This window comes from Rhinopithecus roxellana, chromosome 11, assembly GCF_007565055.1.
Source record: "Rhinopithecus roxellana isolate Shanxi Qingling chromosome 11, ASM756505v1, whole genome shotgun sequence".
Classification (NCBI taxonomy): Eukaryota; Metazoa; Chordata; class Mammalia; order Primates; family Cercopithecidae; genus Rhinopithecus; species Rhinopithecus roxellana.
Window position 1 is genome coordinate 113,413,091 of NC_044559.1, and position 26,471 is coordinate 113,439,561.

General features: G+C 45.1%; 1 protein-coding gene across 6 annotated transcripts in view; it reads right to left on the reverse strand.

Moving 5' to 3' along the window:
• The window catches only part of FRMD4A (FERM domain containing 4A), a 365,202-nt gene that overhangs the window by 206,079 nt on the left and 132,652 nt on the right, over window positions 1-26,471 (reverse strand). For all 6 annotated transcript variants that reach the window (XM_030940428.1, XM_030940429.1, XM_030940427.1 and 3 more), the window contains exon 2: window positions 11,965-12,030. In XM_030940428.1, coding sequence (XP_030796288.1) covers window positions 11,965-12,030 — 66 coding nt within the window. The remainder of the gene's footprint in view (window positions 1-11,964; window positions 12,031-26,471) is intronic.

The window sequence follows — 26,471 nt, forward strand, 5'->3', positions numbered from 1 at the left end:
CTGTTGACGGCTCCTGAGCAGGGGTAAGTCACGAAGGACCCTGGAAGGATGGATAATCTGGTTGTGTCATATAGGACAAATGGGGATGGCCAGGAACATGGAACTAGGCAGGGCGGTAAGGGGCTGCTCTGGTGACAAACAGCACACAGAGGACGCTGAGGCCAGGGTGGCAAATGTCTACACTGGGGTAAGTATTGGAGAGGAGAAGGAAAGTTGTTCCCTTGCCAGGGAAAAAACAGGCAAGACTTAAGGATGTCATTGAGGGGCACAGAAGAAAAACTGCCTGGCTCCTAAAGCCAGGCCGATTTGGAGAATTGTGGGCTTGCTTTCAAAGCAGGTGCAAGAACAAGATGACCCATACTGAAGGAGGAGTGGGAATGACGGGCTTCAGTTGCCATGAGGTGCTGGGGCTGCCACCGAGGTGTTCAGTCACAAAGACCTAGCGGGCGGTCGCAGGGGCGGGACAGGGGCTCTGGCAAGATATGGAAATCTTCCACATGGCTTTGACAGCTGAACTCTCAGCTCTGTGTTGGGCAAGCCAGGACGCCAGAAACAGAGATTCAAGGGCTATAGGGAAGGCCCGCTGGGGTAGAAGACTCAGAGAAAAATACAGAGCAGCTGAGATTTTCCCAGACCGTTGGCTTCCTCCCTGCACCACCAGGGATACCTGGCCAGGCTGCGCTTCTGTCTCAGCGGAGGGGCTCCCTCCCTCTCTCCCTTCTTCCCTCCCTTCCTCCCTTCCACTGGATGGGACAAGCTGCAGCAGAGGCTGCCAGATGAGTAAATCTGCCTCCTCGTGTCCTCCTGGATCCCCTTACAAGAAAGGACAGGGTCCAGTGGGTGGGATGTGTAGAGAAGGGAAGCCGTCCAAGGCACAGCAGAGCTGAGGAATAACACTCAGCCCATTTTAGGACACGGAAGCAGCAGCCACTCCTGGACTTGTAAAAAGTTCTGCAACCAAAATAATCATTGGCCACCTCTAGACAGGAACTCTTAACCCAAATAAAGGGATGCTTAGATCTGTGTAGCACAGTGGTAGACAAATAATAAATATTTACCAAACAAGCAAGTACTTGAATTAAGCAATGTGCCCAAAATCAAACTGTAAGTTATGGATTAATAAAAATGATGACAACCACAGATTTGTTATCCCTCGGGTCCCTGTTACCCCATCCTTATACTCTACATAGAGGTGTGTGCTCACGTGTGCGCCTTTCCCCTGTAAATACAATTGTTTGCATTTTGCTGAACTGCATTGTAAGTTGAGTTTGTTTTAATCTCCCCAATCCCTTCTTATCCCCCTTTAGCAGAGAGACAGAAACTAGGAGCATGTAGTTTAATGTCCTATCCTGAGACTCCCATCTGCACAGTCTCCTATGGGGCTGCCATAGGGAAGATGTGGAAAGGATTTTGTAAAGATATTACAGAAAAATATAACTCAGTAGTAAAACGAACAACCCCCTGCAATGTTTTGGAAGGCTAAGTCTTCCCTCCCTTTTTTTCTCTCTCTCTTCACATTTGCTTTGAGCCACATGAAGCTGTCCTCTTAGTAGGACAAAGTCTGCCAAATATTGGCAATTTCAAATGGTTCCAATGAATACATTTTACAACAGGTTAAAATTGGCATCAAAGGGACAAGGCGACACAGACATGGAGGTGGTCCAGGAAGAAGGGGGAGGGGGCAGCGGTGCAAAGAAGGGGTGTTGCCAGGCAACCAGCAGCATGGACCCATTAGGCTGGGGAGATGGGGATGGTCTCTTCTCCTGTCCTCAACCAGCACGTGTGTGTGTGTGTGTGTGTGTGTGTGTGTATGGGGCGGGGGGTTCCCTAGATGATTGCATCGATCTGCTGTATCCTGATGCTCAGCCCTCTCTCATAGCCTCTCAGTGAGACTGGAATTCCCCTTTGTTCTAACCAGCGCAAAAAGAGAGCTCAACAACTTTCCCACAAAGGCCTTGGCTGAAGAAGGAAGATGGATCGTGTCTCCTCCCTCCTCACCAAGGGGGAAACAACTTACCTGCTTGTGCTTCCCAAGAGTATATTTTATGGACTATTTCTTATTCCTCTACATCCATCACCCAATGCGTTTTTGATTACAAATAGATTTACCATTGCATTATCTGTCTGTGCTCTATATCTGAACACGTCTTTCTTCACCATGTGCTTTTCAAATGTTAAATATTATCAGCCACCCCCGGGGGCTGGGAAGACATCTGTTTTGCTCATTTGGTGAAGTGCCCAGCTTTGCAGAGAGAAGCCTAATAAATGATGATGGGATCACAGTGAGGTGTGAGGTCAGCCCAAAGTGGGGCTGCCTGAACCCCTTTGGCTCTTGTTTCAGGAGGTGGCCTGGTGGCCTGGGAGGTCCCGCACAGAAGGTTCATAACACCAAGTCCCTCCGTCTGCTCCCAGCTTCTGCATATGCCTTCCCAGCCCTTGGCTGTGACAGTAACTCCTGGTGGATTCAGACCAGACAGGAGCAGATGGCAGACCTGGAGCACGCCTTAGTAGATGGCCCAGCAGGCAGACCACATGAGCCCACCTGCCCACACTGCTCAGTTGGGAAGATATGGAATCAACTCTGTATTCTCTGCTTGGCAACATGCACTTTGGGGGGATTCCTGCTTTACTTGGTAGAAAACAATCTCTTGCATTTTTTCTTTTTTTGAGACGGAGTTTCGCTCTTGTTGCCCAGCCTAGAGTACAATGGTGCAATCTTGGCTCACTGCAACCTCCATCTCCCAGGTTCAAGCGATTCTCCTGCCTCAGCCTCCTGAGTAGCTGGAATTACAGGCATGCACCACCATGCCCAGCTAATTTTGTATTTTTAGTAGACATGGGCTTTCACAGTTCGTCAGGCTGGTCTCGAACTCCCGACCTCAGGTGACCCACCCGCCTCAGCCTCCCAAAGTGTTGGGATTACAGGCATGAGCCACAGCACCTGACCATCTCTTGCATTTTTGCAGAAGAATATCATTAACCACAGAAGTTGCTAAGGCTGGTCTATGAGGGTGAATATAAACATGGGTGTGCACCTGTGCATTGAGAATCCAAGTTTAGGCCTGGCGCGGTGGCTCATGCCTGTAATCCTAGCACTTTGGGAGGCCGAGGTGGGTGGATCACCTGAGGTCAGGAGATCAAGACCAACCTGGCCAACATGGTGAAATCCTGCCTCTACTAAAAATAAAAATAATAAACTGGGTGTGGTGGCAGGCACCTGTAATCGCAGCTACTCAGGAGGCTGAGGCAGGAGAATCACTTGAACCCAGGAGGCTGAGGCAAAAGAATCACTTGAATCCAGGAGGCAGAGGTTACAATAAGTCAAGTAAGCCGAGATCACACCACTGTACCCCAGCCTCAGTGACAGAGCGAGACTCCATCTCAAAAAAAGGAGAGAACCCAAGTTTATTCATCTATTTTAGGTAGCACTATTACAGTTCTAGATTTTTAAAAAGTCATACATGTTTTTTTTCTAGACCATAATAGCCAGGCTATTTACTTGCCCTCAATGCTATTTTACTGACAGCCCATATTAATGTACTTGACCTTTGAGACGGGATATCACCCGCATCGCTGTCAGACAGAGGAAAGTGACAGGAAGGCAACCACTATTTCATCCACTGTTGTGGAAGTTTCTTCCGCACCTGCTAGCCCGAGGCTTATGCATGACACAGAAGTCCTTCATGACAATGTGTCACATGTTTCAGACTTTCCCAGATAGGTTAGGTACTGAGTTTCAAGGAATGAAATGACCTGAGTAAGCCCATCTTCAGTTGCAGACCTGAGATAAGGTTCGAAGTCTTTAGTTGCCATCGTTTATGGCTCTGGTGTCAGGGGCTGGTGGAGCAGCCATGTTCCAGGTGAACTACTAATAGATCATGTCTCGGGTTTTTGTTACATATAGTGGTTACGGTGCAGTGAAAAGAGAATGGGCTATACTGTCAGAGGATCTACGCTCAAGCTACATATACTTAACTAGCTATGTGACCTTGAGCAAGTTATTTAATCTTTCCGAATTTCTGTTTGCTTGGCACCTACTTTACACAGTTACTGGGAGGATTAAATAAGATATGCTCCATATAAATTCTATAAAGAATTGTAGGCCAGGTGTAGTGGCTCACGCCTGCAATTCCAGCACTTGGGGAGGCCAAGGCGGGTGGATCACCTGAGAGCAGGAGTTTAAGAGAAGCCTGGCCAACACACTGAAACCTCATCTCTACAAAAACACAAAAATTAGCCGGGCATGATGGCAGGTGCCTGTAATCCCAGCAACTCTGGAGGCTGAGTGGGAGAATCACTTGAACCCGGAGGCTGCAGTGAGCCGAGAGCACGCCACTGCACTCCAGCCTGGGCGACAGAGCGAGGCTCTGTCACAAAACAAAACAAAACAAAACAAAACAAAAGAAAGAAAAGGAAAAGAAAAAGAATTGTAAAACATAGTCGTTATTGTGCCAAACATCCAGTATTACATCCGGGTAACCCCAAATTATTCTATTGCCTTCATAATATTTTCTCTAGCTTAAATTGTTTTCTGTCTTCTATAGCAGGAATCCCCAACCCCTGGGCCATGGACTGATACCAGTCTATGGCCTGTCAGGAATGGGGCCACACAGCACGAGATGAGCCGTGAGAGAAGTTTCAGCTGTATTTATAACCTCTCACCATTGCTTGCATTACTGCCTGAGCCCCGCCTCCTGTCAGATCAGCAGCAGCATTAGATTCTTACAGGAGTGCAAACCCTACTGTGAACTGTGCATGTAAAGGATCTAGGTTGCACACTCCTTATAAGAATCTAGGCCAGGTGCAGTGGCTCACGCCTGTAATCCCAGCATTTTGGGAGGCCAAGGCGGGTGGATCATGAGATCAGGAGATCAAGACCATCCTGGCCAACATGGTGAAACCCCGTCTCTACTAAAAATACAAAAATTAGTCAGGCATGTGGTGGCGCATGCCTGTAATCCCAGCCACTCAGGAGGCTGAGGCAGGAGAATCACTTGAACCCAGGAGGCAAAGGTTGCAGTAAGCTGAGATTGTACCACTGTACTCCAGACTGGTGACAAAGCAAGACTCCGTCTCAAATATTTGAAAAAAAAAAAAAGATTCTAATGCCTGATGCTCTGTCACTGTCTCCAATCACTCACAGGTGGGATCATGTAGTTGCAGGAAAACAAGCTCAGGGCTCCCACTGATTTGACATTGTGGTGAGCTGTAGAATTATCTCATTATATGTCATAATGTGGTAATCATGGAAATAAAGCACACAATAAATGTAATATATTTGAATCATTCTGAAATCACCCCTACACCCCGTCTGTGGAAAAATTGTCATTCATGAAACCAGTCCCTAGTGCCCAAAAGGTTTGGGCCTGCTGCTCTAGAAATAGCCATCCAAAAAAATACAACGTGAGCCACAAGAGTGAGCCCAATATAAGATACTAAATTTTTCTTTTTTAAGATGGAGTCTTGCTCTGGTGCCAGGCTGGAGTCCAGTGGCATGATCTCGACTCACTGCAACTTCCACCTCCTGGATTCAAACGATTCCCCTGCCTCAGCCTCCTGAGTAGCTGGGACTATAGCCACACGCCACCATACCCAGCTAATTTTTTGTATTTTGGTACAAAAAATTTCACCATGTTGGCCAGGATGGTCTTGATCTTCCGACCTCATGATCTGCCCTCCTCAGCCTCCCAAAGTGCTGGGATTACAGGCGTGAGCCACCACACCTGGCCAGGATTTTAACTTTTTAGCCATATTTAAAAGGTTAAAAGGTGAAATTTATTTTATTATATATTTATTTTATCTTAATATATTCAAAATATTATTTTAACATGGACTCACCAAGGCAAAAATCATTTACAAGACATTTTACTTAAGTTTCACAGGAAGTCTTCACAAGTCGGCATGTGATTTATACTTGCTCACAGCTGGCGTGTGATTTATGCTTGCACACATCTCAATTTGCACTGGCAGCATTTTGCTCAATGGTCACATGTGGCTGGTGGCTACTGTACCACAAGGTGCAGCTTAGATCTTTCTAAATGCTTCTGTCTTGGTTGCTTTCTCAAGATTATGAGCCCTGTGTAATACATGGCAATAATCTAACTGCTATCTTTAATTACCTTAGAAAACACGGACTAGTCACAATTTGCTCCACTTCTCAGAATCATAGAGACACTTTGTGCCTCTGTTTGCACACAGTGGACAGTTGTAAATGTCTTGCCAATGGCCACTAAGGGACTGGGTCAGAGGGGAGAGATGTGGAAATCCTAGGGCAGCTTGGAACTTGGAAAGGAGACGCACACCATGGGGCACATCCCCTAGAGAAAGCAAGGTGTGAGGTTCACTGTGGCAGAATTGAGGGGATGGAGAGGACTCCTATGTATAAAGCTCCATCATTAAAGGGAAGAAGGGTAGGGCGCGGTGGCTGTGGCTCACGCCTGCCCTCTTAACACTTTCAGAAGGACTACGGCAGGAGGATCACTTGGGCTCTGGAGTTGGAGACCAGCCTGGGCCGCACAGGGAGGCCCTGTCTCTCTAAAAATTTAAAAAATTAGCAGGGCGTGGTAATGCACATCTGTCAGCCCCAGCTACTGGAGAGGCTGAGTTGGGAGGATCACTTGAGCTCAGAAGGTTGAGGCTGCAGTGAGCTGTAATTGCGCCACTGCACCACAGCCTGGTTGATGGAGTGAGACCCTGCCTCAAAAAAAAGTGGGGGCCAGGTACAGTTCGCTCATGCCTGTAATCTCAGCACTTTGCAGGAGGCTGCAGTGGGTAGGTCACCTGAGGTCAGGAATTCGAGACCAGCCTGGTCAACATGGCGAAACCCTGTCTCTACTGAAAAATACAATATTAGCCGGGCGTGGTGGTGCAGGCCTATAGTCCCAGCTACTCGGGAGGCTGAGACAGGAGAATCATTTGAACCCAGGAAGCGGAGGTTGCAGTGAGCCAAGACTGCACCACTGCACTCCAGACTGGGTGATAGAGCAAGACTCTGTCTCAAAAAAGAAAAAAAAAAAAGATGAGTCGGGGTGGGGAAGAAATTCAGCCAACCACTCATCTAAAGTGATGGGAAGAAGCAGTGAAACGAAGCCTGCCTAGCAGTAGAAGGTCACGTCAGTTTTTCTGGCGTTGGGCTGGCTCCCTGTGAGACAGGATATCTACAGTCTCACAAGCCTCAAGTGAACCAAATAAGGAAGGGCCACACCTCAGCCATTCCATTCTAGTGAAAATCCACTCTATTTTTATGAAGGTCAAGAGAAAGAGTCCAGAATTTTTCCTACTAACAGCTTCCTGTACCCCATCTAGCGACTCTCACTGTTCGGAAATTCTTACTTAAATCATTCTCACTATGGCGAAAGCACACTTCCCTTTCTCTGCTGTCAAAATGCTCCCCCAAATACACATTCGGGTCAGAAAATAAATGAAGAAAATAATTGTCGAGTAGCAAGGATATGACAACGAGACTTGGGGAGTTCGGCTGACCATAAAACATGCTCTGCCCCCCATATCTGGCTATAGTATCCTCCAGAAGAGGCAGCTCCAAGACTGAGATAAGGATGTCTCCTCTCATTTTGATGAAGGCTTTTTTTCTTTTTGAGACAAAGTCTTGCTCTGTTGTCCAGGCTGGTGTGCAGTGGTGTGATCTTGGCTCACTGCAACCTCCGCCTCCCAGGTTCAAGTGATTGTCCTACCTCATCTTCCTGAGGAGCTGGGATTACAGGCGTACACCACCATACTGAGCTAATTTTTTTTTGTATTTTTAGTAGAGGCGGGGTTTCACCATGTTGGCCAGGCTGATCTTGAACCCCTGACCTCAAGTGATCCACTCTCGTTGGCCTCTGAAAGTGCTGGGATTACAGGTGTGAGTCACCGCATCTGGCCTGATGAAGGCTTTTTTAAAAGTACGTTTCCAACTGGTGGAAACAATTTTGGAAGACAGAGCAGAAGATGCTCTCTGCGGGCTGAACTGGAGGGCAATCTGTCTATGCAACCTGCATGTGTCCACAGCCAAGGCTGCAGGCATGCTCTGTGGATAAATGCTCACGTCATCTTCCAGCTGCTTTTAAGTGGAATTTTAGGACTTAAGGAGCTACCTGGTAAAGATGTGGGTGTCAGGAAATTGCCTGTGGATTTAGGGATGAGCCTCTCGAATATTAATTCCTAGTATGTCACTCCTGACTGCCCTCCCCTCCTGTGAGTAACGTGTGATATTCTCAGAGCAACAGAGGATTTGGAAGCACAGATTTCACTTGGTAATTTCAAAACGCTGTATAGAATAAGCATGAAACATTAGGATGACAGTCATTTTTTTCTCTGCAACCCAGATGAGGGAAATATTATGCTTGGAGTGGCTGAGTTTACAGTGCTGCCTGAAATTATCTGTGTGGTTGTCTGCTACTGCATCCTCCTGGCAAGAGGCAATTGGGGAGTCGGTTTGGATGCCATCAGCTTTCTTGCCCAACATTGATGCCACAGAAGCTCCCCTGCTTCTGAAGATCTGAGGTGGAGCCTTTGATGAGCCTCCTATCCTCACAGTGGCTAAAAACTAACCTCCCCCATCCGCTCCATCTTATTAATATCTTTCAGTCAGTCACCCTCATGCAAACCCATTTACTTATCTGGGGGAGAGAAACACTTGCTCTAAACCTGACTTGCCATGTTACAAACCTTGTCAGGTCAATCTAAGTGTCTTTTCCACCCATCCCCTCCCCCTACAGTTCCAGGTCAAAAGATCAGGAAAGGCATTGTTTTGTCTAAGGCTTACTACAAATATTCTGCAATTATTCTTAACAATATCGGTCTCAGTGTTTAATATATTGTGATGACTAAAGTATAAATGAACCTGAAGGCTACCACTCTCTGAATGTAAAATATGAAAGAGTTTAGGTTAAATGTTTTATTAAAAACTTAGAGCTGGGTCCAGAAGAGCTAGAGAATCCAGATTCCCTTTAGAGAGGATGCCGCCCAACAGATAGAGTCCCAGGCAACAGAATTTCGCAGAGGAGAAAAAAAGAGTGATAGATTTAAGCTGCCTTTCATTCACTAGTTTTTATGTTGTTTCTCCAAGTTTTGCTAAAGCCCATTCTGTGAATAAATTTAGAATCTTTCCATATATATAAATATAAATATATATATGTATTTAGCTTAACACACATGAACACTATCTATCCATCTATCTATCTATCTATCTATCTATCTATCTATCTATCTATCTATCTATCTATCTATACATAGATACACATACTATCAATACCTAGCCAAATAGTGTGTGCATCTATGTACAGGCAGTGTGTATATCTCTCAATGTATAGATAGTGTGTGTATCTACAGATAGACAGGTGTGTGTGTGTGTGTGTGTGTGTGTGTGTGTGTGTGTGTGCATGAAGCTACATTCCCTGTGACGCAACTGGTACTCTGGCAAGAAGTCTTTGGGGAAAGTAGTGCCAAGTCATCTTAGGGTTTATCCATTCTTTCACTCAACAAGTCTTTATTTAGTTTCACTATGTGCCTGACCCTGGGCTAGGTACTGGGGATACACCATGATGCAGACACAGACCTAGCCCTCAAACTGTCGGGGGCTCCAGGAAGTGGTTACAAGTACACAACCAATGACAGTGAGGTATGGCCATGTCATAAGAAAGAAACTCAAGACAAACTAGTCGGAGGGGGTCAGGGAAAGCATTGGTGGGGGTATCTTCCAAGTTGTGAAGTAAAGACCTAAGACACACCAGCCAGGTCCAGGATGTGGGGGTGTGGGAAGGAGCGTGTTCCAGGAAGAGAGGGTAACACGGGAAGTCTGTTCTATAAAGTGGTGGGAAAAACATGAACTTCTCTCGTTTGCCTAATTCAACATTTTCTTGATTTTATAGGGTTGAGGGTAACTGTTCCCAAACTGCGCACATCAGTAATTAAATCTATTTCTTTCTCAAAACAGGCTGGCCAAGAGATAGTTTTTGAACTGCCATTTGAGGTCTCATTTCCTATCCCAGAAGGTGGCTTCTTTCTAAACCTCCAAGCTTCGATTCAGGAAAAGCATGTCAAATACACCAGACCACTCGCCTATAAACTCTTCACACTGACGCTTGGCAATTGGAAGCTTCCAATGTTTCTCAGTTAACGATTCTGCTAATTAGTGAGATCTCACTCAATTTGATGGTTTCCCTTTATTGCCTCACTCTTCCAAATTCAAACCACAAATTTGACTTTTAATGACTTTAGGCCATGGAATCGAGCCTAAAACAGCCATAATCCAAAATGCAGGAGAACCCTGTATATAGGGATACGTTAATCACAGCATTTATTTGTAATAGTGGGAAAATTTTTTTTAAAAATCCCTTAAATATACTCAAATGGGGACATGATTAGATAATAATTGTATATCAATTTCTAGAACTTATGCAGCTGTTTCCGAAAATGACAATTTACAGTCACTTAGAAAATGTGAGTGAAAGACAATGGTAAGTGGAAAAATAAGATATGCAGAATTATACATACACACTTCTTGTATGATTACAGTCATATAAGAAATATAAATATGAAAAATGCTGGAAAGAAATCCACCAAAATGAGAACAGCAGTTGAATTATTAGTGTTATGTGCTTATGAGCCTTTTTCCTATTTTCTGTTTCCTATATTGCATTTATAAAGTCTTTATCATTTGAATCCTATTAAAAGTATTAACTCAAAGTCTGCAGTTTGAACACTTTCAATTCCAAGCAGCATGTACAAGGCAACACGAGACAAAAGTGTCTACATGTGAATTTCCCCTTTGAAGTATCATCACTTCCCCCATGAGCAGGTGGCATCCTCTCAACCCACTGATAAACTGCAGCTCCTTCACAGCTAAATGTGATAGAGAGTGAGACACAATGCCCTAGGACCCGGAGATAGACATCTAAGAATAAACAGCAAGCAAATGTAATAAAAATTGGCATTGAACAACAGATCTGGAATGGTAAACTTTTTAAGTCAGAGCTGGAGACATCACTCTTTAGAGCTTTGGGTCAAACAATGGTCTGTTTAAGAACAAGTTGAAAAAGACGAGGGTGTATGATTCCAATTACTTCTTCAACTTTGCTGACACTGATGTGTTCTTGGTTGGAATTAATTGATTGATTTCCTGCATCTCAGTTTCTCCAGATGCTCACAAGTGATGCCAATGTCAACCCATGGGATAGGGTAAGAAGGGGGGTTGCTTAGCACTTAGAAAGAGGACAGAGATTGTTCCTCTTTAATCTCAACTGGAAAAGAAAAGAAAAGAACAAATCTTTAGGCCAGGCGCGGTGGCTCACATGTATAATCCCAGCACTTTGGGAGGTCGAGGTGGGCAGATCACCTGATGTCAGGAGTTCAAGACCAGCCTGACCAGCATGGAGAAACCCCATCTCAACTAAAAATACAAAAAATTAGCAGGGCATGGTCGCATATGCCTGTAATCCCAGCTACTTGGGAGGCTGAGGCAGGAGAATCACTTGAACCTGGGAGGCGGAGGTTGCCGTGAGCCAAGATCGCGCCACTGCACTTCAGCCTGGGCAACAAGAGTGAGACACTGTCTCACAACAAAACAAACCAAAAATCAAAAAGAGCCAAAACTTTTCTATTCCCTCTGAGCAAGGAAGACTAAATCAATTTTAGTTACAGCAAGAGCTATTTAGGTTACATTGTAGTTAACTCCTTCCAGGCAGAAAGAATAGCTAATGGCATTGTGGAATTTCCTTTTCTAGAAATTTGTAACAATAGGCTAGATGTACATCTGGCCTTGGATGCCTCAGGCTGGTGTACAGACACAACCAAAATAGCACACACACAAAACACCCTGGTGTGTCCTAGTCATTCTCTCACAGATATTAACAGACAGAGATTTAAAAACAGTTTACCATATCCCTCTTCATCCCCTGCTGGATCAAGGTCTGAAACCACATCAGTTGCCAAAGAAACTCAGAAAATTGACCAAAAGTGATTTACCTGTACTAGGAGTTCCAGCTTCCTGTCATCAAGAAGATGTACTTGACATCGGCGGCCCTCCGTCATCTAAGAGGGAAGAGAAATGGTAATCACTGAGAATCTAGCAGCCAGACAAAGGGTTAGAGGGTTGCCGACGCTGCGCTCTGCTAGGCATATTCCTCTGGACAGAACTTCCTATGGGAGTCGGCACTGTATAATGCCAGGAATTGGAAATATCAGTTCATTCAATCATTCCAAAATATCTATTGAGGTCGGGTGCGTTGGCTCATGCCTGTAATCCCAGTGCTTTGGGAAGCCGAGGTGGGTGGATCATCTGAGGTTGGGAGTTTGAGACCAGCCTGAAAAATACAAAATTAGCCGGGTGTGGTGGTGGGCACCTGTAGTCCTAGCTACTCGGGAGGCTGAGGCAGGAGAATTGCTTGAACACAGGAGGTGGAGGTTGCAGTGAGCTGAGATCATGCCACTGCACTCCAGCCTGGGCAACAAGAGCGAAACTCCATCTCAAAAAAAAAAAAAAAAAAAAAAAAAAGAAGAAGAAAATATCTATTAAGCACAGCCAGGCACTTTTCTGGAAGCTAGGTGTACTGCGGCATAAGAGACAAAGTTCCCATCCTCATGAAGCTTATATTCTAATAAGGGAGATGTAAAACAAACTAGCAAATACATATATAACATATTCTCAGGGGTGGTAGGTGTTGTTCATTCTTTACTTAGTCTTCCTTTCAATAATTGTACCCGCATGCATTAGGGACGGATCTCAGAATCCAATCTCTGCCTCCTCTTCATTTATCTCACTTGCTGGTATCCAGAAAGCAGATGACCACCCACCTGGTAATGAATTTGATTTCTGTGTTAGTTAATCAGCCCCCTTCTTGTGTATGACCTGATTCCCTACAGTGCTGTCACCAATAATAGAAAAGCACTGGAGACAAGAGCCCACAGGCAAATCCAACCCCTGTCCCTTGTGCCTTTCAGGACTGAAATCTCTGAGTGGCATAACAGAAAGCCTGGGAGACCCAAGTCTAGTCTTGGTCCTGCTGGTTACAAGGGGCTGCAGGACTCCAGACAAGTCACCGTTCATCTCCATGCCCCTGTCTCATATACAAAAATAAATGGGCCGAGAGTCCAGTGGGGTACTGGTGAATGTTTAACAACTGGCTTTCTGGAAGGCAAAAGCCTGATTTGTAGCATTTGCTGGAGCCTGGCATCACCCTCAAAGGAAATCCTTTGAAGCACAAGGTTTCTCATGGATGTCAGCTGGTGACTGTTCTAACCATAAATTGTCTTGCTGCACTCTAAATACCTTCACCATGTCGATTTCAAGCTACTGTCATGACAACACTGCTAGGAATTCCAACATACAGATACAATAGACAAACATAACCTCAGCTCATAGAAAACAGGTAAGTGCCATAAAAACAATTAGGAAGGGATAGTTTTTTTGTTTTTTTTGTTTTTGTTTTTTTGAGATGGAGTCTCACTCTGTTGCCCAGGCTAGAGTGCAGTGGTGCAATCTCGGTTCACTGCAAGCTCCGCCTCCCGGGTTCACGCCATTCTCCTGCCTCAGCCTCCTGAGTAGCTGGGACTACAGGAGCCTGCCACCACGCCCGGCTCATTTTTTGTATTTTTAATAGAGACGGGGTTTCACCATGTTTGCCGGGATGGTCTCGATCTCCTGACCTCGTGATCCGCCCACCTCGGCCTCCCAAAGTGCTGGGATTACAGGCGTGAGCCACTGTGCCCGGCCGGGATAGATTTTTATTACCTTTGTTTGTTAATGCCATGTGTTTAAGCCTGTGTATAGAACTTCATTTTAACAATGGCTATGCTTTACAATTGGCACCCTGCATTCCTGAAAATGCAGCAATTGGCTCTTACAGGCTAGTATGAAATAGCTCCAACACGACTGTCTGGACCAGATGACACGTAAGTTTCCTTCCTTGTATTTCTTTAGAGGAAATCCTTTAGAGAACTCAACGCCTATTTTATATGACTCTATAGTCCCCACTAAATACAAGTTCTTTTCCCCAGCTAACTGGCCACTTTAAGCAGATCTAAAGAAAGGATGCGCATGAGCAGATCCTGGCCTTGTCTCCTTGTCCAGCCACGAGGGTCCTTCGCATAAACCTTTCCTCCAGGAAAGATAAAAAAGACAGTCTCAGATGAGACACAGTCTTGCCTTTACACACTTAGCACAGTGCCTGGCCCTAAGGGAGCTCTTATTTTAATTTAATTTTTTTTTAGACAGGATGTTGCTCTGTTGTCCAGGCTGGGGTGCAGTGATGCAATCTCAACCCACTGTAACCTCCACTTCCTAGACTCAAGCGATACTCCCACCTCAGCCTCCTGAGTAACTGGGACTACAGAACAGTCTCGTTTCTCTCATGCGCCACGGGACGTACCAACTCTCCAGGCTAAAAATAACCCTGATATTCCTCAAGGCCTGTTAGGTCTGGAGCTGCTATCCTGACGAGAATGAGCGTCTCTGCAAGTGGAAGCAGGTGGCAGCACAGTCGCAGGCCGAGGGTGCCTACTGCACTCACCGCTCAGTCCCACCCAGTGGCCAGCCGCCCTGCGTCCTTCATGACCCTCTCCTTGACCCTCAGCGCCTGGAGACTGGGAGTTATGGACTGGATTGTGTTCCCCTAAAATTCACATGTTGAAGCCCTAACCCCCAATGTATTTGCAGGCAGGGCAAGATTAAATAAATAACAAAAAAAGACAATCTCTTTTCTTCTGGTTCAACAGGGATTATTCACTCATTGCCAACATATCCAAAGCTGTCATGAAATCCTATGAGAAAATTATCTTATTCCCTCCTCTAAAGAAGTCATCCCATATTCCCATCAAGTCAGGTTTCCCTTGTTTTGGGATCTAACTCAACACAGCATGTCCTGCTTACATGGGGGCTCATCTCAACATCTCTTGATTCTGAGTTACAACAATTACTCAGCAGCTCCCAGCTCTGAGAAAAATTTAGAAAAGTTTCATATATTCATAAGCCCTCCAATGAACAGATTAAAAACAGAGGTAAAACTTCAATCCAAAGCCTTGCCATTCTGCACATATAAGTCAAAGCAGGCCACAGTGGACATTTGATGGGTCTATGCAAAGTCTTTATTCACCTGTTGAACGCTTAACTGCAGGTGTTAATTGCCTTAGCGGGAAAACGGGCTCAAGTCCTATTAGAATCCATCAACCTTGCACAGAGTAAGCATCTTCACTGATTGACTTAATTTTTAAAAATCCATCAGCTTCCTTTCAATCATTCCCTAAGTTCAATGAAAGCCATTACAATTTTAAATTAGACTGAAATAGGTGCTGCTATACCAACATGTATAAATGATTCCTTCTTCAAAAAAGTACACCAGAAATGTTAATTTCAAGTTTCAATCGGGCAGATAATAGCAATTGCACAGGTACTTTAGATAAAGTTTTCGAGCTACACTGATTCAGTTCTCATTAGAAAGAACCTAAGGTTAATAGACTAAAAGTTTTAAGAAGGAAAATGGTATCACATCCAGAAAGTTAGGTGCAATTCTTTTAAAACTTTAGTCATAGATTTGAGAAAAGTCTGGACTGAGAATAGGGGAGAGTTTTAAGGAAGAAATGCTGTTTGTTTCCTGCATCTATAAAACAGTTTTGAGCTTCATTTTAGCATAAAAGATTAAGGGTGTAAACACGCTCTTGAGTTACTTAATCACAGTCTAATAAATTTTATGAAAACAAACTGGTATCTGAAAGACATTATTGGATCAAATAAAGTTTTAATCGCAGTAATAAAGAAGATGAAGTGTACCATTTTCTCGAAATATTTCCAAGCTCACAAAGTTCACACTCACACTTAAAGGTCTTCCCTGAGGTTCTCATTTTCACCTGAACAAAATAATCCTCATTACATAAAACATACAATCTCACCTTATCTGCTCAGCAATTTAAGAAAGTAACTATGTATCATGATGTTAGTATCCACCCTAGGTCTTCCAATTTCTTTCCTCTTCCCAACAGTCATTCCTGGGAAATTTACAAACATACTCCATATTTTAACGCCTCCCTGTAGAAAGCAAAATGTCTCTGTAAACAGCACAGAGAAGTGTCTAAACAGACTCACCTTTGAATCATCATGTTTTTGAAGGTACAACTTTCTTTTGACAGCACTGCTGTGGTTTATTTTTCAAAAGCGAGCACCTGCCTGTTGTTCCATACTCAAGTAAGGTTAGAGTATCTTGTTCTTATCATCAGTTCAGAAACACTGGGGCCTATCATGGGGAGGGGGGAGGAGGGAGGGATTGCATTGGGGAGTTATACATGATATAAATGATGAATTGATGGGTGCTGACGAGTTGATGGGTGCAGCACACCAACATGGCACAAGTATACATATGTAACAAACCTGCACGTTATGCACAGTACCCTAGAACTTAAAGTATAATAATAAAAAAAAAAAATAGTAAAAAAAAAAAAAAAAAGAAAAGCTTCACCATTCTGGGTGTGTACAAAGAATTGACATCTGTAGCTTTGTCTGACTTGCCAGGTACACTGAAATTTTCTTTTCAATACTAACAATTCTGAAATAATGCTGCTTTCCCTTGTTTTGTTTTGTTTTGTTTTTTTCATTTCCAGCTGTTCAGACACTACTGGAGCCCTGGCATCACCCTGAAAGGAAATCCTTTAGAGAACAAGGCTTCTCATAGACGTCAACTGGCGACCATTCCAACAACCAATTGCCTTGCTACAATACAATTCTAGCCCACGCAGAGGCCTGCCAAGTGCCCTGTGATTCTAAAGGAAATATGAAAAAGTGTTATTTTGAAAGTGAAGTGTCTGCCCCAATCTATCCAACTTTGCTGCTAAGGTACACTCTGACATGAAGACTGTGCAGAAACATGTAAACATATTTATGATACTAGCTTCAGTGACCACAGCAGACTATCATTGATATGTATCCTGGCCCGGCGCGGTGGCTCACGCCTGTAATCCTAGCCCTTTGGGAGGCCGAGGCAGGTGGATTACCTGAGCTCAGGAGTTAGAGACCAACCTAGGCAACATGGCAAAACCCCGTCTCTACTAAAAATACACACACACACACAAATTAGCCAGGCATGGTGGCACACGCCTGTAGTCCCAGCTACTCGGGAGGCTGAGGCACGAGAATTGCTTGAACCCAGGAGGTGGAGGTTGCAGTGAGCCAAGATTGCACCACTGTATTCCAGCCTGGGTGACAGAGTGAGACTCTGTCTCAAAAAAAAAAAAAAAAAAAAAAAAAATGATATGTATCCTAATTGTCATGCACGTGGACAGGGATTAAGAGGCAAAAACAAAAATATGCAACAGTATTAGGCTTCTGGGTGGTTTAGCCCACTCCACCTCATCCAAATATGACTTAACATGTTACTTTTTTTTTTTTTCAGTTAAAAAAGTGTAAAAAATTTTATCTAGAAAGGTGAATTACCCTATTTGAGGTCAGGCATAGGAAATGGAGCACAAGCAGTTTCTTTCCCAGCAAATTTTGGATTGCCTATCTTTTTAACAAATAAAATTAAATGTTAACAGACAAATGAGAATGAGTTGTCATACAAGCCAGAATACTTAAGATTGAACCCCTGACACATTCTCACACTGCAGACAGAATTAATGGGAAGCCAGGCCAGGCTCAGTGGCTCATGACTGTCATCTCAACTCTTCGGGAGGCCAAGGAGGGAGGATCATTTGAGGCTAGGAGTTTGAGAACAGCCTGGGCAACAGAGCAAGACCCCATCTCTACAAAAAAATTAAAAAATTAGCCAGTCATGGAGTGCACACCTATAGCCCCATCTACTCCCGAGGCTGAAGCAGGAGGACTGCATGAGCCCAGGAGTTGGAGGCTGCAGTGAGCTATGATCCTGCCACTGCTCTCCAGCTTGGGCAACAGAGTGAGACCATATCTCTAACAAAAAAAAAAAAAAAAAAAAAGGACTGGAAAGTCCATTTTGATCAGAAGTACTTTTGAGAGTGCAGATTTTGGAAAGAGGGATTTATAAATACATATTTTTGAGGGTATCTGTCTACAACAGCCTGACATATCATTAATGGCAGAAGGAATAATGGTTCATACATAGCAGGGGAGTCTCCGCTATGAGGCCTTACTAAAATAACTAACCAGCAATAACAAATGGTGATTTCAGGATGTCTTGTAATACGGAGTGGTGCAGGGTACCTAATCAGAGTTGAAATTTAATTTTTCTGGTTTAGGTTTAAATTGGAAACGGTCATAAGACAGCAACTTCAGAACATTCTGCTGCCCACACCACACCAGGACATGGAAAGTAACAGAATTCAAGGTTTGGCAAAGTCTTCTCTCTCTCTCTTTCTCTCTCTTTGTGAGATGGAGCCTCATTTTATTGTTCAGGCTGGAGTGCAGTGGCGCGATCTCTGCTCACTGCAACCTCCACCTCCTGGGTTCAAGCGATTCTCCTGCCTCAGCCTCCCAAGTAGCTGGGATTACAGGTGACCGCCACCACGCCTGGCTAATTTTTTGTATTTTTAGTAGAGATGGGGTTTCACCACGTTGGCCAGGCTGGTCTCGAACTCTTGACCTCAGGTGATCCGCTCGCCCTGGCCTCCCAAAATGCTGGGATTACAGGCGTGAGCCACCGCACCTGGCCTGCAAAATAATTTCTATGCCATGGTATATGCCTGTGCAGGAGTTGCTGAGAAGAAAGAATCCTAGTTCCACTGTTTAGAAGGTTTTTGTTTCATTTTGGTTTTTATTTATTTTTTTAAGACAGGGTCTGGCTCTGTTGCCCAGGCTGGTGTGCAATGGTGTGATCTTGGCTCACTGCAGCCTCAACCTCCCAGGCTTAACTGATCCTCCTGCCTTGGCCTCCCAGACAAGTGCTGGAATTACAGGAGTGATCCACCACTCCCAGCTTACTTCATCTTTTTAAGCCTTGTTCCTTGTCTGTAAAAGAGGGATAGAATAGCTTCTACCTCTTTTAGGAGGTAGAAGGAGGTAATAGGAAGTCTGCAATGATTAAATTAACTAATGTTCGGAAATTTCTTAGTGCTGTATCTGCTACAAAGTATATACTCATCACAATGTTAGCTGTTAATTATCAGTTGTATGGTTTTGGAAACACTTAATATGTGTTGAACCCATAGTCCTCGTAAGACAAGAGGTAGATATTATCAGGCTCATCTTGTTTTATGTTATTTATATAGACAGGGTCTCCTCTGTCTCCTAGGCTGGAGTGTAGGGGCGCTATCATAGCTCACTGCAGCTTTAACCTCCCAGGCTCAAGCGATCCTCCCACCTCAGCCTCCTGAGTATCTGGGACTACAGGCTCGCGCCAGCATGCCCAGCTAACTGTGTTTATTTTTTGTAGAGACACGCCTCACTATGTAAATTCTTGGACTCCAGTGACCCTCCCCACCTTAGCCTCCCAAAGGGCTGGAATTACAAGCATAAGCCACCATGCCTGGTCTAGAGCATTTTTATAGAAATGTAATGCAGATGTGCAGATTGATCCTGAACCCAGGAAAAAACATGTGTTTTTTAAAACAAAAACTAAAAAATAGTCAACTGACACATGTATTCTCTTAGTTTCCTAAGGCTAATTTACACTGAAACTATTACAGGGAAGACACTGTGGTGTGGGGTTGAAGGAGGGGATAGTGAGGGAGCAGAGCTGTTTAGTGAGATGTTCACAGCCCTGCCAAAAAATTTTTTTAGTCTAGTTACCAGTTGCCTACTCGTTGACGTCCCTGTGAAAAGCAAGTCATCAAGTTGTTTCTCATATTCATTCTTGAGACAATAAATTTACAAGACAATAAAATAAGCAATATTAATGACTCACTAGAATTGCACAAAACAAAGAATTAACCTTCCAAGACACGCTTCATTTAGGAAAATTACCAATACTCCCCAAATCACCTGAGATGCTATCCTTTAAAACTTAGTCATCAGACAGAAAATGTAGATTTCAAAAGCCAAGGCCCTACCAGTGACTTACAGCTGACAGCACGTCTTCCCCGAGTACAGTCCCTTAAACTTCAACCACAAGACACCCTGAGGATGTCGGATGCAGGACAGCAGCCCCTCATGATCTGACCTCTGACCCAGGCCGTTGTGTGGCTCAGAAGGAAATTCCAAGGCCATGACTACAACTTCCCGGCATAAGTCATTGTTGGTGCCCCCGGGTACTGGGTCACCTCAAGAGCCACATCCTTCTCTCCACTTCAGTTTCCTTCACAGCAAAATGAAGACTCAAAGTCCAATCTAGGTACCCAAATGTTGCAAGACCACAAAATCTCAGTAATCATGAAGCACATCTCAGCCAGGAGGAGACGAATGAATGCCACGCCGCTACAGCAACCTCAAGAAATTCACAGGAAATATACGCATGGAAAGAAAGGACTTCAGGAAATTTAGAATTTGTTAAAAATATTAATCCCTGCACTGTAATTACAACACTTTGGGAGGCCGAGGTGGGCAGATCACTTGAGGTCAAGACAGCCCAGCCAACATGGTGAAACCTGGTCTCTACTAAAAATACAAAAATTAGCCAGGTGTGTTGGCACGCACTCGTAATGCCAACTACTGGGGAGGATGAGGCAGGAGAATCACTGGAATCCGGGAGGCGGAGGTTGCAGTGAGCGGAGATCGCGCCACCGCACTCCAGCCTGGGCAACAGAGCGAAACTCTGTCTCAAAAAACAAACAATCAAAAATATTAGATACATACAGATAGTGTAATGGTTACTACCGTGAAGTTGGTTAATATATCTATCATCTCACGTGGTTACTTTTTTTGTGGGATGAGAGCAGCTAAAATCTATTTATGTAACAAAAAATCCTAACACAATACAATTTTAACTTTAGTCCTCATGTTGTACATTACATCTCTAGACTTGTTCATCCTCCTTATCTACTGTGGTTCTGTATATATCTACACATCTATAGGTATCCAAGAGCATTATGATGTAAAGTTCGAATATATATAGTCATATTTGTTTGTTTCTTTGTTTTATGTTTCTGAGACAGGGTCTCATTCTGTGGTCCCGGCTAGAGTTCAGTGGCACTATCACAGCTCACTGCAACCTCTGCCTTCCTGGGGCTCAAGAGATTCTCCCACCTCAGCCTCCCAAGTAGCTGGGATTACAGATACGCACCTCCACACAGGGCTAATTTTTGTATTTTTGTAGATACGGGAACTCGCCATGTTGTCCAGGCTGGTCTTGAACTCCTGGGCTCAAGTAATCTTCCCACCACAGCCTCCCAAAGTTCTGGGATTACAGATGTGAGCCACCACTTGCAGCCCATATAGATATATATGTAATATATATAATATATAATGTTATATAATATATAATATGTTACATAATATATAACATTATATAATATATAACAAATAATATACAATAAATATGTAATATATAACATACAATGAATATATAATATATAATTAACATATAATAAATAATATATAATATAATATATAATAAATAATACATATGTTTATTAATTCATCTATTTGGGCATGGTGGCTCACCCCTGTAATCCCAGCTACCTAGGAGGCTAAGGCAGAAGGACTGCTTGAGCCCAGGAGTTCGAGACCAGCCTGGGCAACATAGTGAGACTCCATCTCAAAAATAAAATTCATCAATTCCCTGTCCACTCTTCAGCTGCACCAGGGAAATAACACATATTACAACAGTGGGCAAGTGGGGGATCTGCCCAGAACCTTTAAAGGCCAAAGGTTGATTGTAATTTCTTAATAAAGTTTTTAATACAAATTTTAATTTTATAAAAATTTTATATAATCATTTTTATTATCATTGTAATATGATTTTTATGATAATTATTCCCTCTGGTTTATCTCAAGCTTACTTTCGCTCGGTTCTCAAGTGATATCATATGGAAAGAAGAGGACAATGCAAGGAAAGGAGACACAGGCACGGGACACCAGAAGCCTCATTCAGAGAGGATGACCTTGTTCCTATGTTGCTCTATAATCTCCAGCAAACGATTCCACCTGTCTCTATTGTGACTCTCCTGGAGCTAAAAGAACATACACAGGTGTGGCCAGGCACGGAGGCTCACTCCTGTAATGCCAGCACTTTGGGAAGCAGAGGTGGAAGGATCCTTTGAGCTCAGGAGTTTGAGACCTGCCTGGGCAACATGGCAAAACCCAAAAACAAAAATATGAAAATTAGCAGGGCATGGTGGTGTGTGCCTGTAGTCCCAGCTACTTGGGAGGCTGAGGTGGGAGGTTTGCCTGAGCCCAGAAAGCAGAAGTTGCAGTGAGCTGAAATCAGGCCACTGCACTCTGGCCTGGGCAACCGAGTGAGATCCTGTCTCAAAAAACAAAAAACAAAACACACGCAGGTGGGTCCTTCAGGCTCTTGGCTGCTGGATACAGTTGCAGCTTATACACCACATGGAAGTTATTAAGTGAGTGGCTCTATCAGAAACAAATTAACATGACAATGTTGATGTAATAGAAAATGGAAATAGCAATGCATTCTTCAAAGCTCAACCCTCTGCGGGTTTGCACTTGAAGTCATAACCCAGGCTGGCGTTTTACTTGCGGATCTTTGAAAAGCAAATCCTAGTGACTCTGCTGCTGCTGCTCCTGCAGCAAAAGGAAATTCGGTTTTCTCTGATAATGCAAAAGAGAAGTCCTGGTGTGGGGACCCAGTGGTCTATGTGATTCAAGCCACAAGTCCTCCAGGCTGAGCAATTAGCCATCTCCACATGACGCTACAGGGCAGTGTGTCAGGAAATATTAATAATCAGTCTCTGGGCCTAAAGTGTAGATGACGAGGCGTGGACCCAGGCAGGTAAGAGGCTGGTACAGCAGGGAGCTCTCCTGAGGGCGTTACGGCATCTTGCTGAAGAGGAACTCACTCCTACCCACAGCTCAGCTGTGTGATGTGGGGAGGTGGGGTGTGCTGGTGTGCTTTCCACCTTCCAATCAAACAAGCTAACGGTGCGAACAATGGACAGGTGCGACAGATGTGGAAGGCCAAGATTCTGCTGGGGTGGGTCCACAGTCACCCTCCTCACGCCTGGCAGCCAACACTTTGACTACAATGACAAGGGCAGATGGTTGCTGAAAGATGCAATGGCATGGGCCCCAGAGTTAGGTCCTGTACCATGGACACCATACTGGGGAGCACAGGGCAGAAGCTGCTCACAGGTGGCGGGCAGGTGCACAAAGTCGTACAGGCTCCTGGTGGGCAGCAGTGCTTTCTGGGTGACATCCAACCAGCTGGACCCCTAAAATTTGGAGGAACCTGTTTCCTCCTACGTTCTGCCACTGCTGGAGTGTCTTCTGAAAACAGGATTTTCTTTACCTCCATTTTGAGTACATTATCAGGATTTTAACCTACTATTCTACTGGAAATACATACGCTTATGAAGACTTACTAGCAAGCCCTCATTTACAACACAACTGCAGATGTGTACTTTTCACTCAAGCCTGGAAATACAAGATATCTTTGGTTCTGCAACTGGAGCGACCAGAGTCTCTGAAGAGCCACAGAGCCTTAATCCTACTGAGCACTGGATTGTATTACTATCATTATTCATTATTATTAGGAGAGGTGCAGGGGAAGGGAATAGAGCCTAATCCTTACAAAGGAAAGGGAGCTGGAAATCTGGATCAGAGAGGGAGTGCTGTGCAGTCTGAACAGAGGCAGAGGCTAACGGAAACAGAGATGGGAGGCAGACAGCAGCCCTTGGGCAGATCTGCACAGAGGCCTGAAGGCCTCGGAGGCCAGTCCTGATGTGGGTGCAGAGTGAGATTCTTCCTTCTTTACGTATTGCTGCTAGCATCTGTGAAAGGCAACTGTCTGAACATGGATAACAGGCTCTCTGACATTGGCCTCACCTCACCAGATTCCTTTTTTTCAAATACTCTCCTTCCCACTGCTCCTCTCAGTTTCAAGACTGGGCCATCCGGGACTTCTAGAGTCTGTTCCTCCGAGGACCAGCCTGTCCCTGGCCATGGGGCCTGGCCCGTGCTGTTTCCTTTGCCTGGAGGCACAGTTTTCACGCAAAGTCCAAAGCCCATCACTGTGGTCCCCTCTACGCCATGCATTCAGCCTGGTGCTGGGGACACAGGTGAACCAAGGAGCTGTGGTCCTGTTTCTTGCTGATTACTGGCTTGAGAGAAAAATGCCACATACCTTCTCCTCCTGAGAGGCATGTCCACAGCACTATCTGGCAGCTACCCTGGGCTGTCATGCTCTGTCCTCCCCTCCCCTCCTTCTAGGACACCTAACATCAGGACCATGCTGGGTTGCCGCCACTGCCATCATGCCAGCCCCCAGGTCTCAGTGAGGCTGAGGACACTCCAGAACGGGAGGCAAGCCCACGTGGGAGATGACTGGACCCAGCTTCACTCAACGTTCAGTTATTGATAACAACAGAACCCAACTCAGCACAGTTTACATTGACACATCACACCTTAGGCGGGAAGGAGAGCAGTTCGAGGGGAAAGCTGCCATTGTAGAGAAGTCATCCAGCCTTCTGTTCCAGAAAATCCAGCACAGTATCACGGTGCAGGACCGGCAGCCCACATCAGCTAACTGCATCCTCAGCATGGTTGTAGGCCCGCCAAAGGCCAATGAAGACCCCATTACGGGGCTCCACCAGATGTTCCTAGAAAAGGATATCACGGATGCCTGGGTTTGCCCTGATGACAGACAAGTTCAGGCCTGCCCTGCATGACTTCGCTGACCTCCTCCCGGCCAGGCAGTCACGCTGTTTCTTCCTCCCTTCTCTTCCCAATACTATTCAGGCTTCTGCAGACACACCAGATACTATACACAAATGCACAGGGCTGTGTGGAGGCGGACACGGTGCACTGTTGCCACTGAGGTGTCCTGCACGACGTCTGGACACCGGACCAGCGGCCTCTGACAGGAAGAGTTTGTGTTGTGCCAGTGCACACCTTGGAAAGGTTGTTCTTTTTTAAAAAAAAACCTGACAAATTGCTCTAGTAACCCAAAGAAGTACAGGAGAAACCAGTGGCCCCTCTGGGCAGATATTGATTCGTGCAGAATCCGTTTCAATGCCTCATGAAACAATAAAACCATGAATATTTTCCTTAAAAAAATAAAGACCACCTCATCTTACCCTTTCCCAGGTTCAGCTTTGTACAAAAGACTGAGGAAGACGCTGACTTTGCCAGGTTCTCCCGGCTCTGCAGCTCCAGGACTCCTCCAGGCCTGGCGCTGCAGAGAAGGGCACGGGGACAGCCGGGGGCTCTAAACAGCTGTGAGATCCTCTTGCATCTCGCAGACTCAGTGCCCTGCTGGGGATGCCAAGGGTGGGGAGGAGGCTCCAGGCACACATCCCACTCCTGTCCTCCAGCGACCTGGGGACCCAGAGGACTGAGCCACACACTGTGCCTCCCTCCCTGCCCTCCCTGGACCACATCACCGGGGCTTACGATGGGTCAGAGCCAAGCTCCAGAGCTTGGCCACCCGGGGTTGTGGCTTATCCTGGTTTCACGACTTCCTAGCTGAATGTGATCCTCCAGAAGTTCACCAACTTGGCCTCCTTCCCTAATCTATAAAACAGAGATGACAGCAATACCTACCTCGTAGAGTTGTGAAGAGGAACAAATAAGTAAAAACACATAAAAAGTGCAGAACGCTGAATGCTGAACCACTGACAGCCGCCTACACACAGTGGAGTCAGGCCCTGATCCAATACGCTGCTCCCTGCTCCTATAGGAAGGCCCGGGGGCGCTGCAGGTCTCTGTCCCTTCATGCCAGGTCCCCTGTGGCTCTGGATGGGTAAGGAGGCTAATTCTGGGCAGGTGGCATTGGGATGGCTGTCCTCAGGGACTGAGCCAGGGCCAGGCCTTCACAAGATGAAGCTCTGGCGGCACTGGTCATTTGCAGAGGAGGGCACTTCGTTCAGACAGGAGGCTTGGAAGCCCAGCTCTTTTTCCCGGTAACTGTGGTTCCCAGGGCCATCCTATGCCACCCGGCAATCATCGACAGAGAGCAGATGTAAGGAATACAGGAACCGGCCTAAGAAAGGAGGTTTAGGAATACCCAAACCTGTGTGGGAAAATGTCCAGGTTCTTACACACGCACGTAATTCTTATTCATGTGTTCACAGCACATGTGTTCACACAGACATTCTGCAAGGGCAGCTGGGTGAGGTGTAAACCCCAAAGAAACAGAACATGCAAGAAGCGGCCAGAACATACACACCCACCTAACTAACATCCAACTGTTCCCTGGGGGAACAGTGAGGAAAGATGGAAAATAACACCTGTTCTCTGCCACATGGAGCTCTGGCTTCAGTATGAGTGACAGAGGTTGTTTATATGTTTGTCTGTTTGTTTGTTTGGAGTAGAATGAGAGGCTTTTTTCAAAGGGAAAGGCAAATATCTACCTTTTCTTTTGTTTTGATGATTGTACTTGCAATTTTTAGAGTAGAAAAGGATAGTTAGATAGAGCCTGGGTGCAGTGACTCACACCTGTAATCCCAGCACTTTGGGAGGT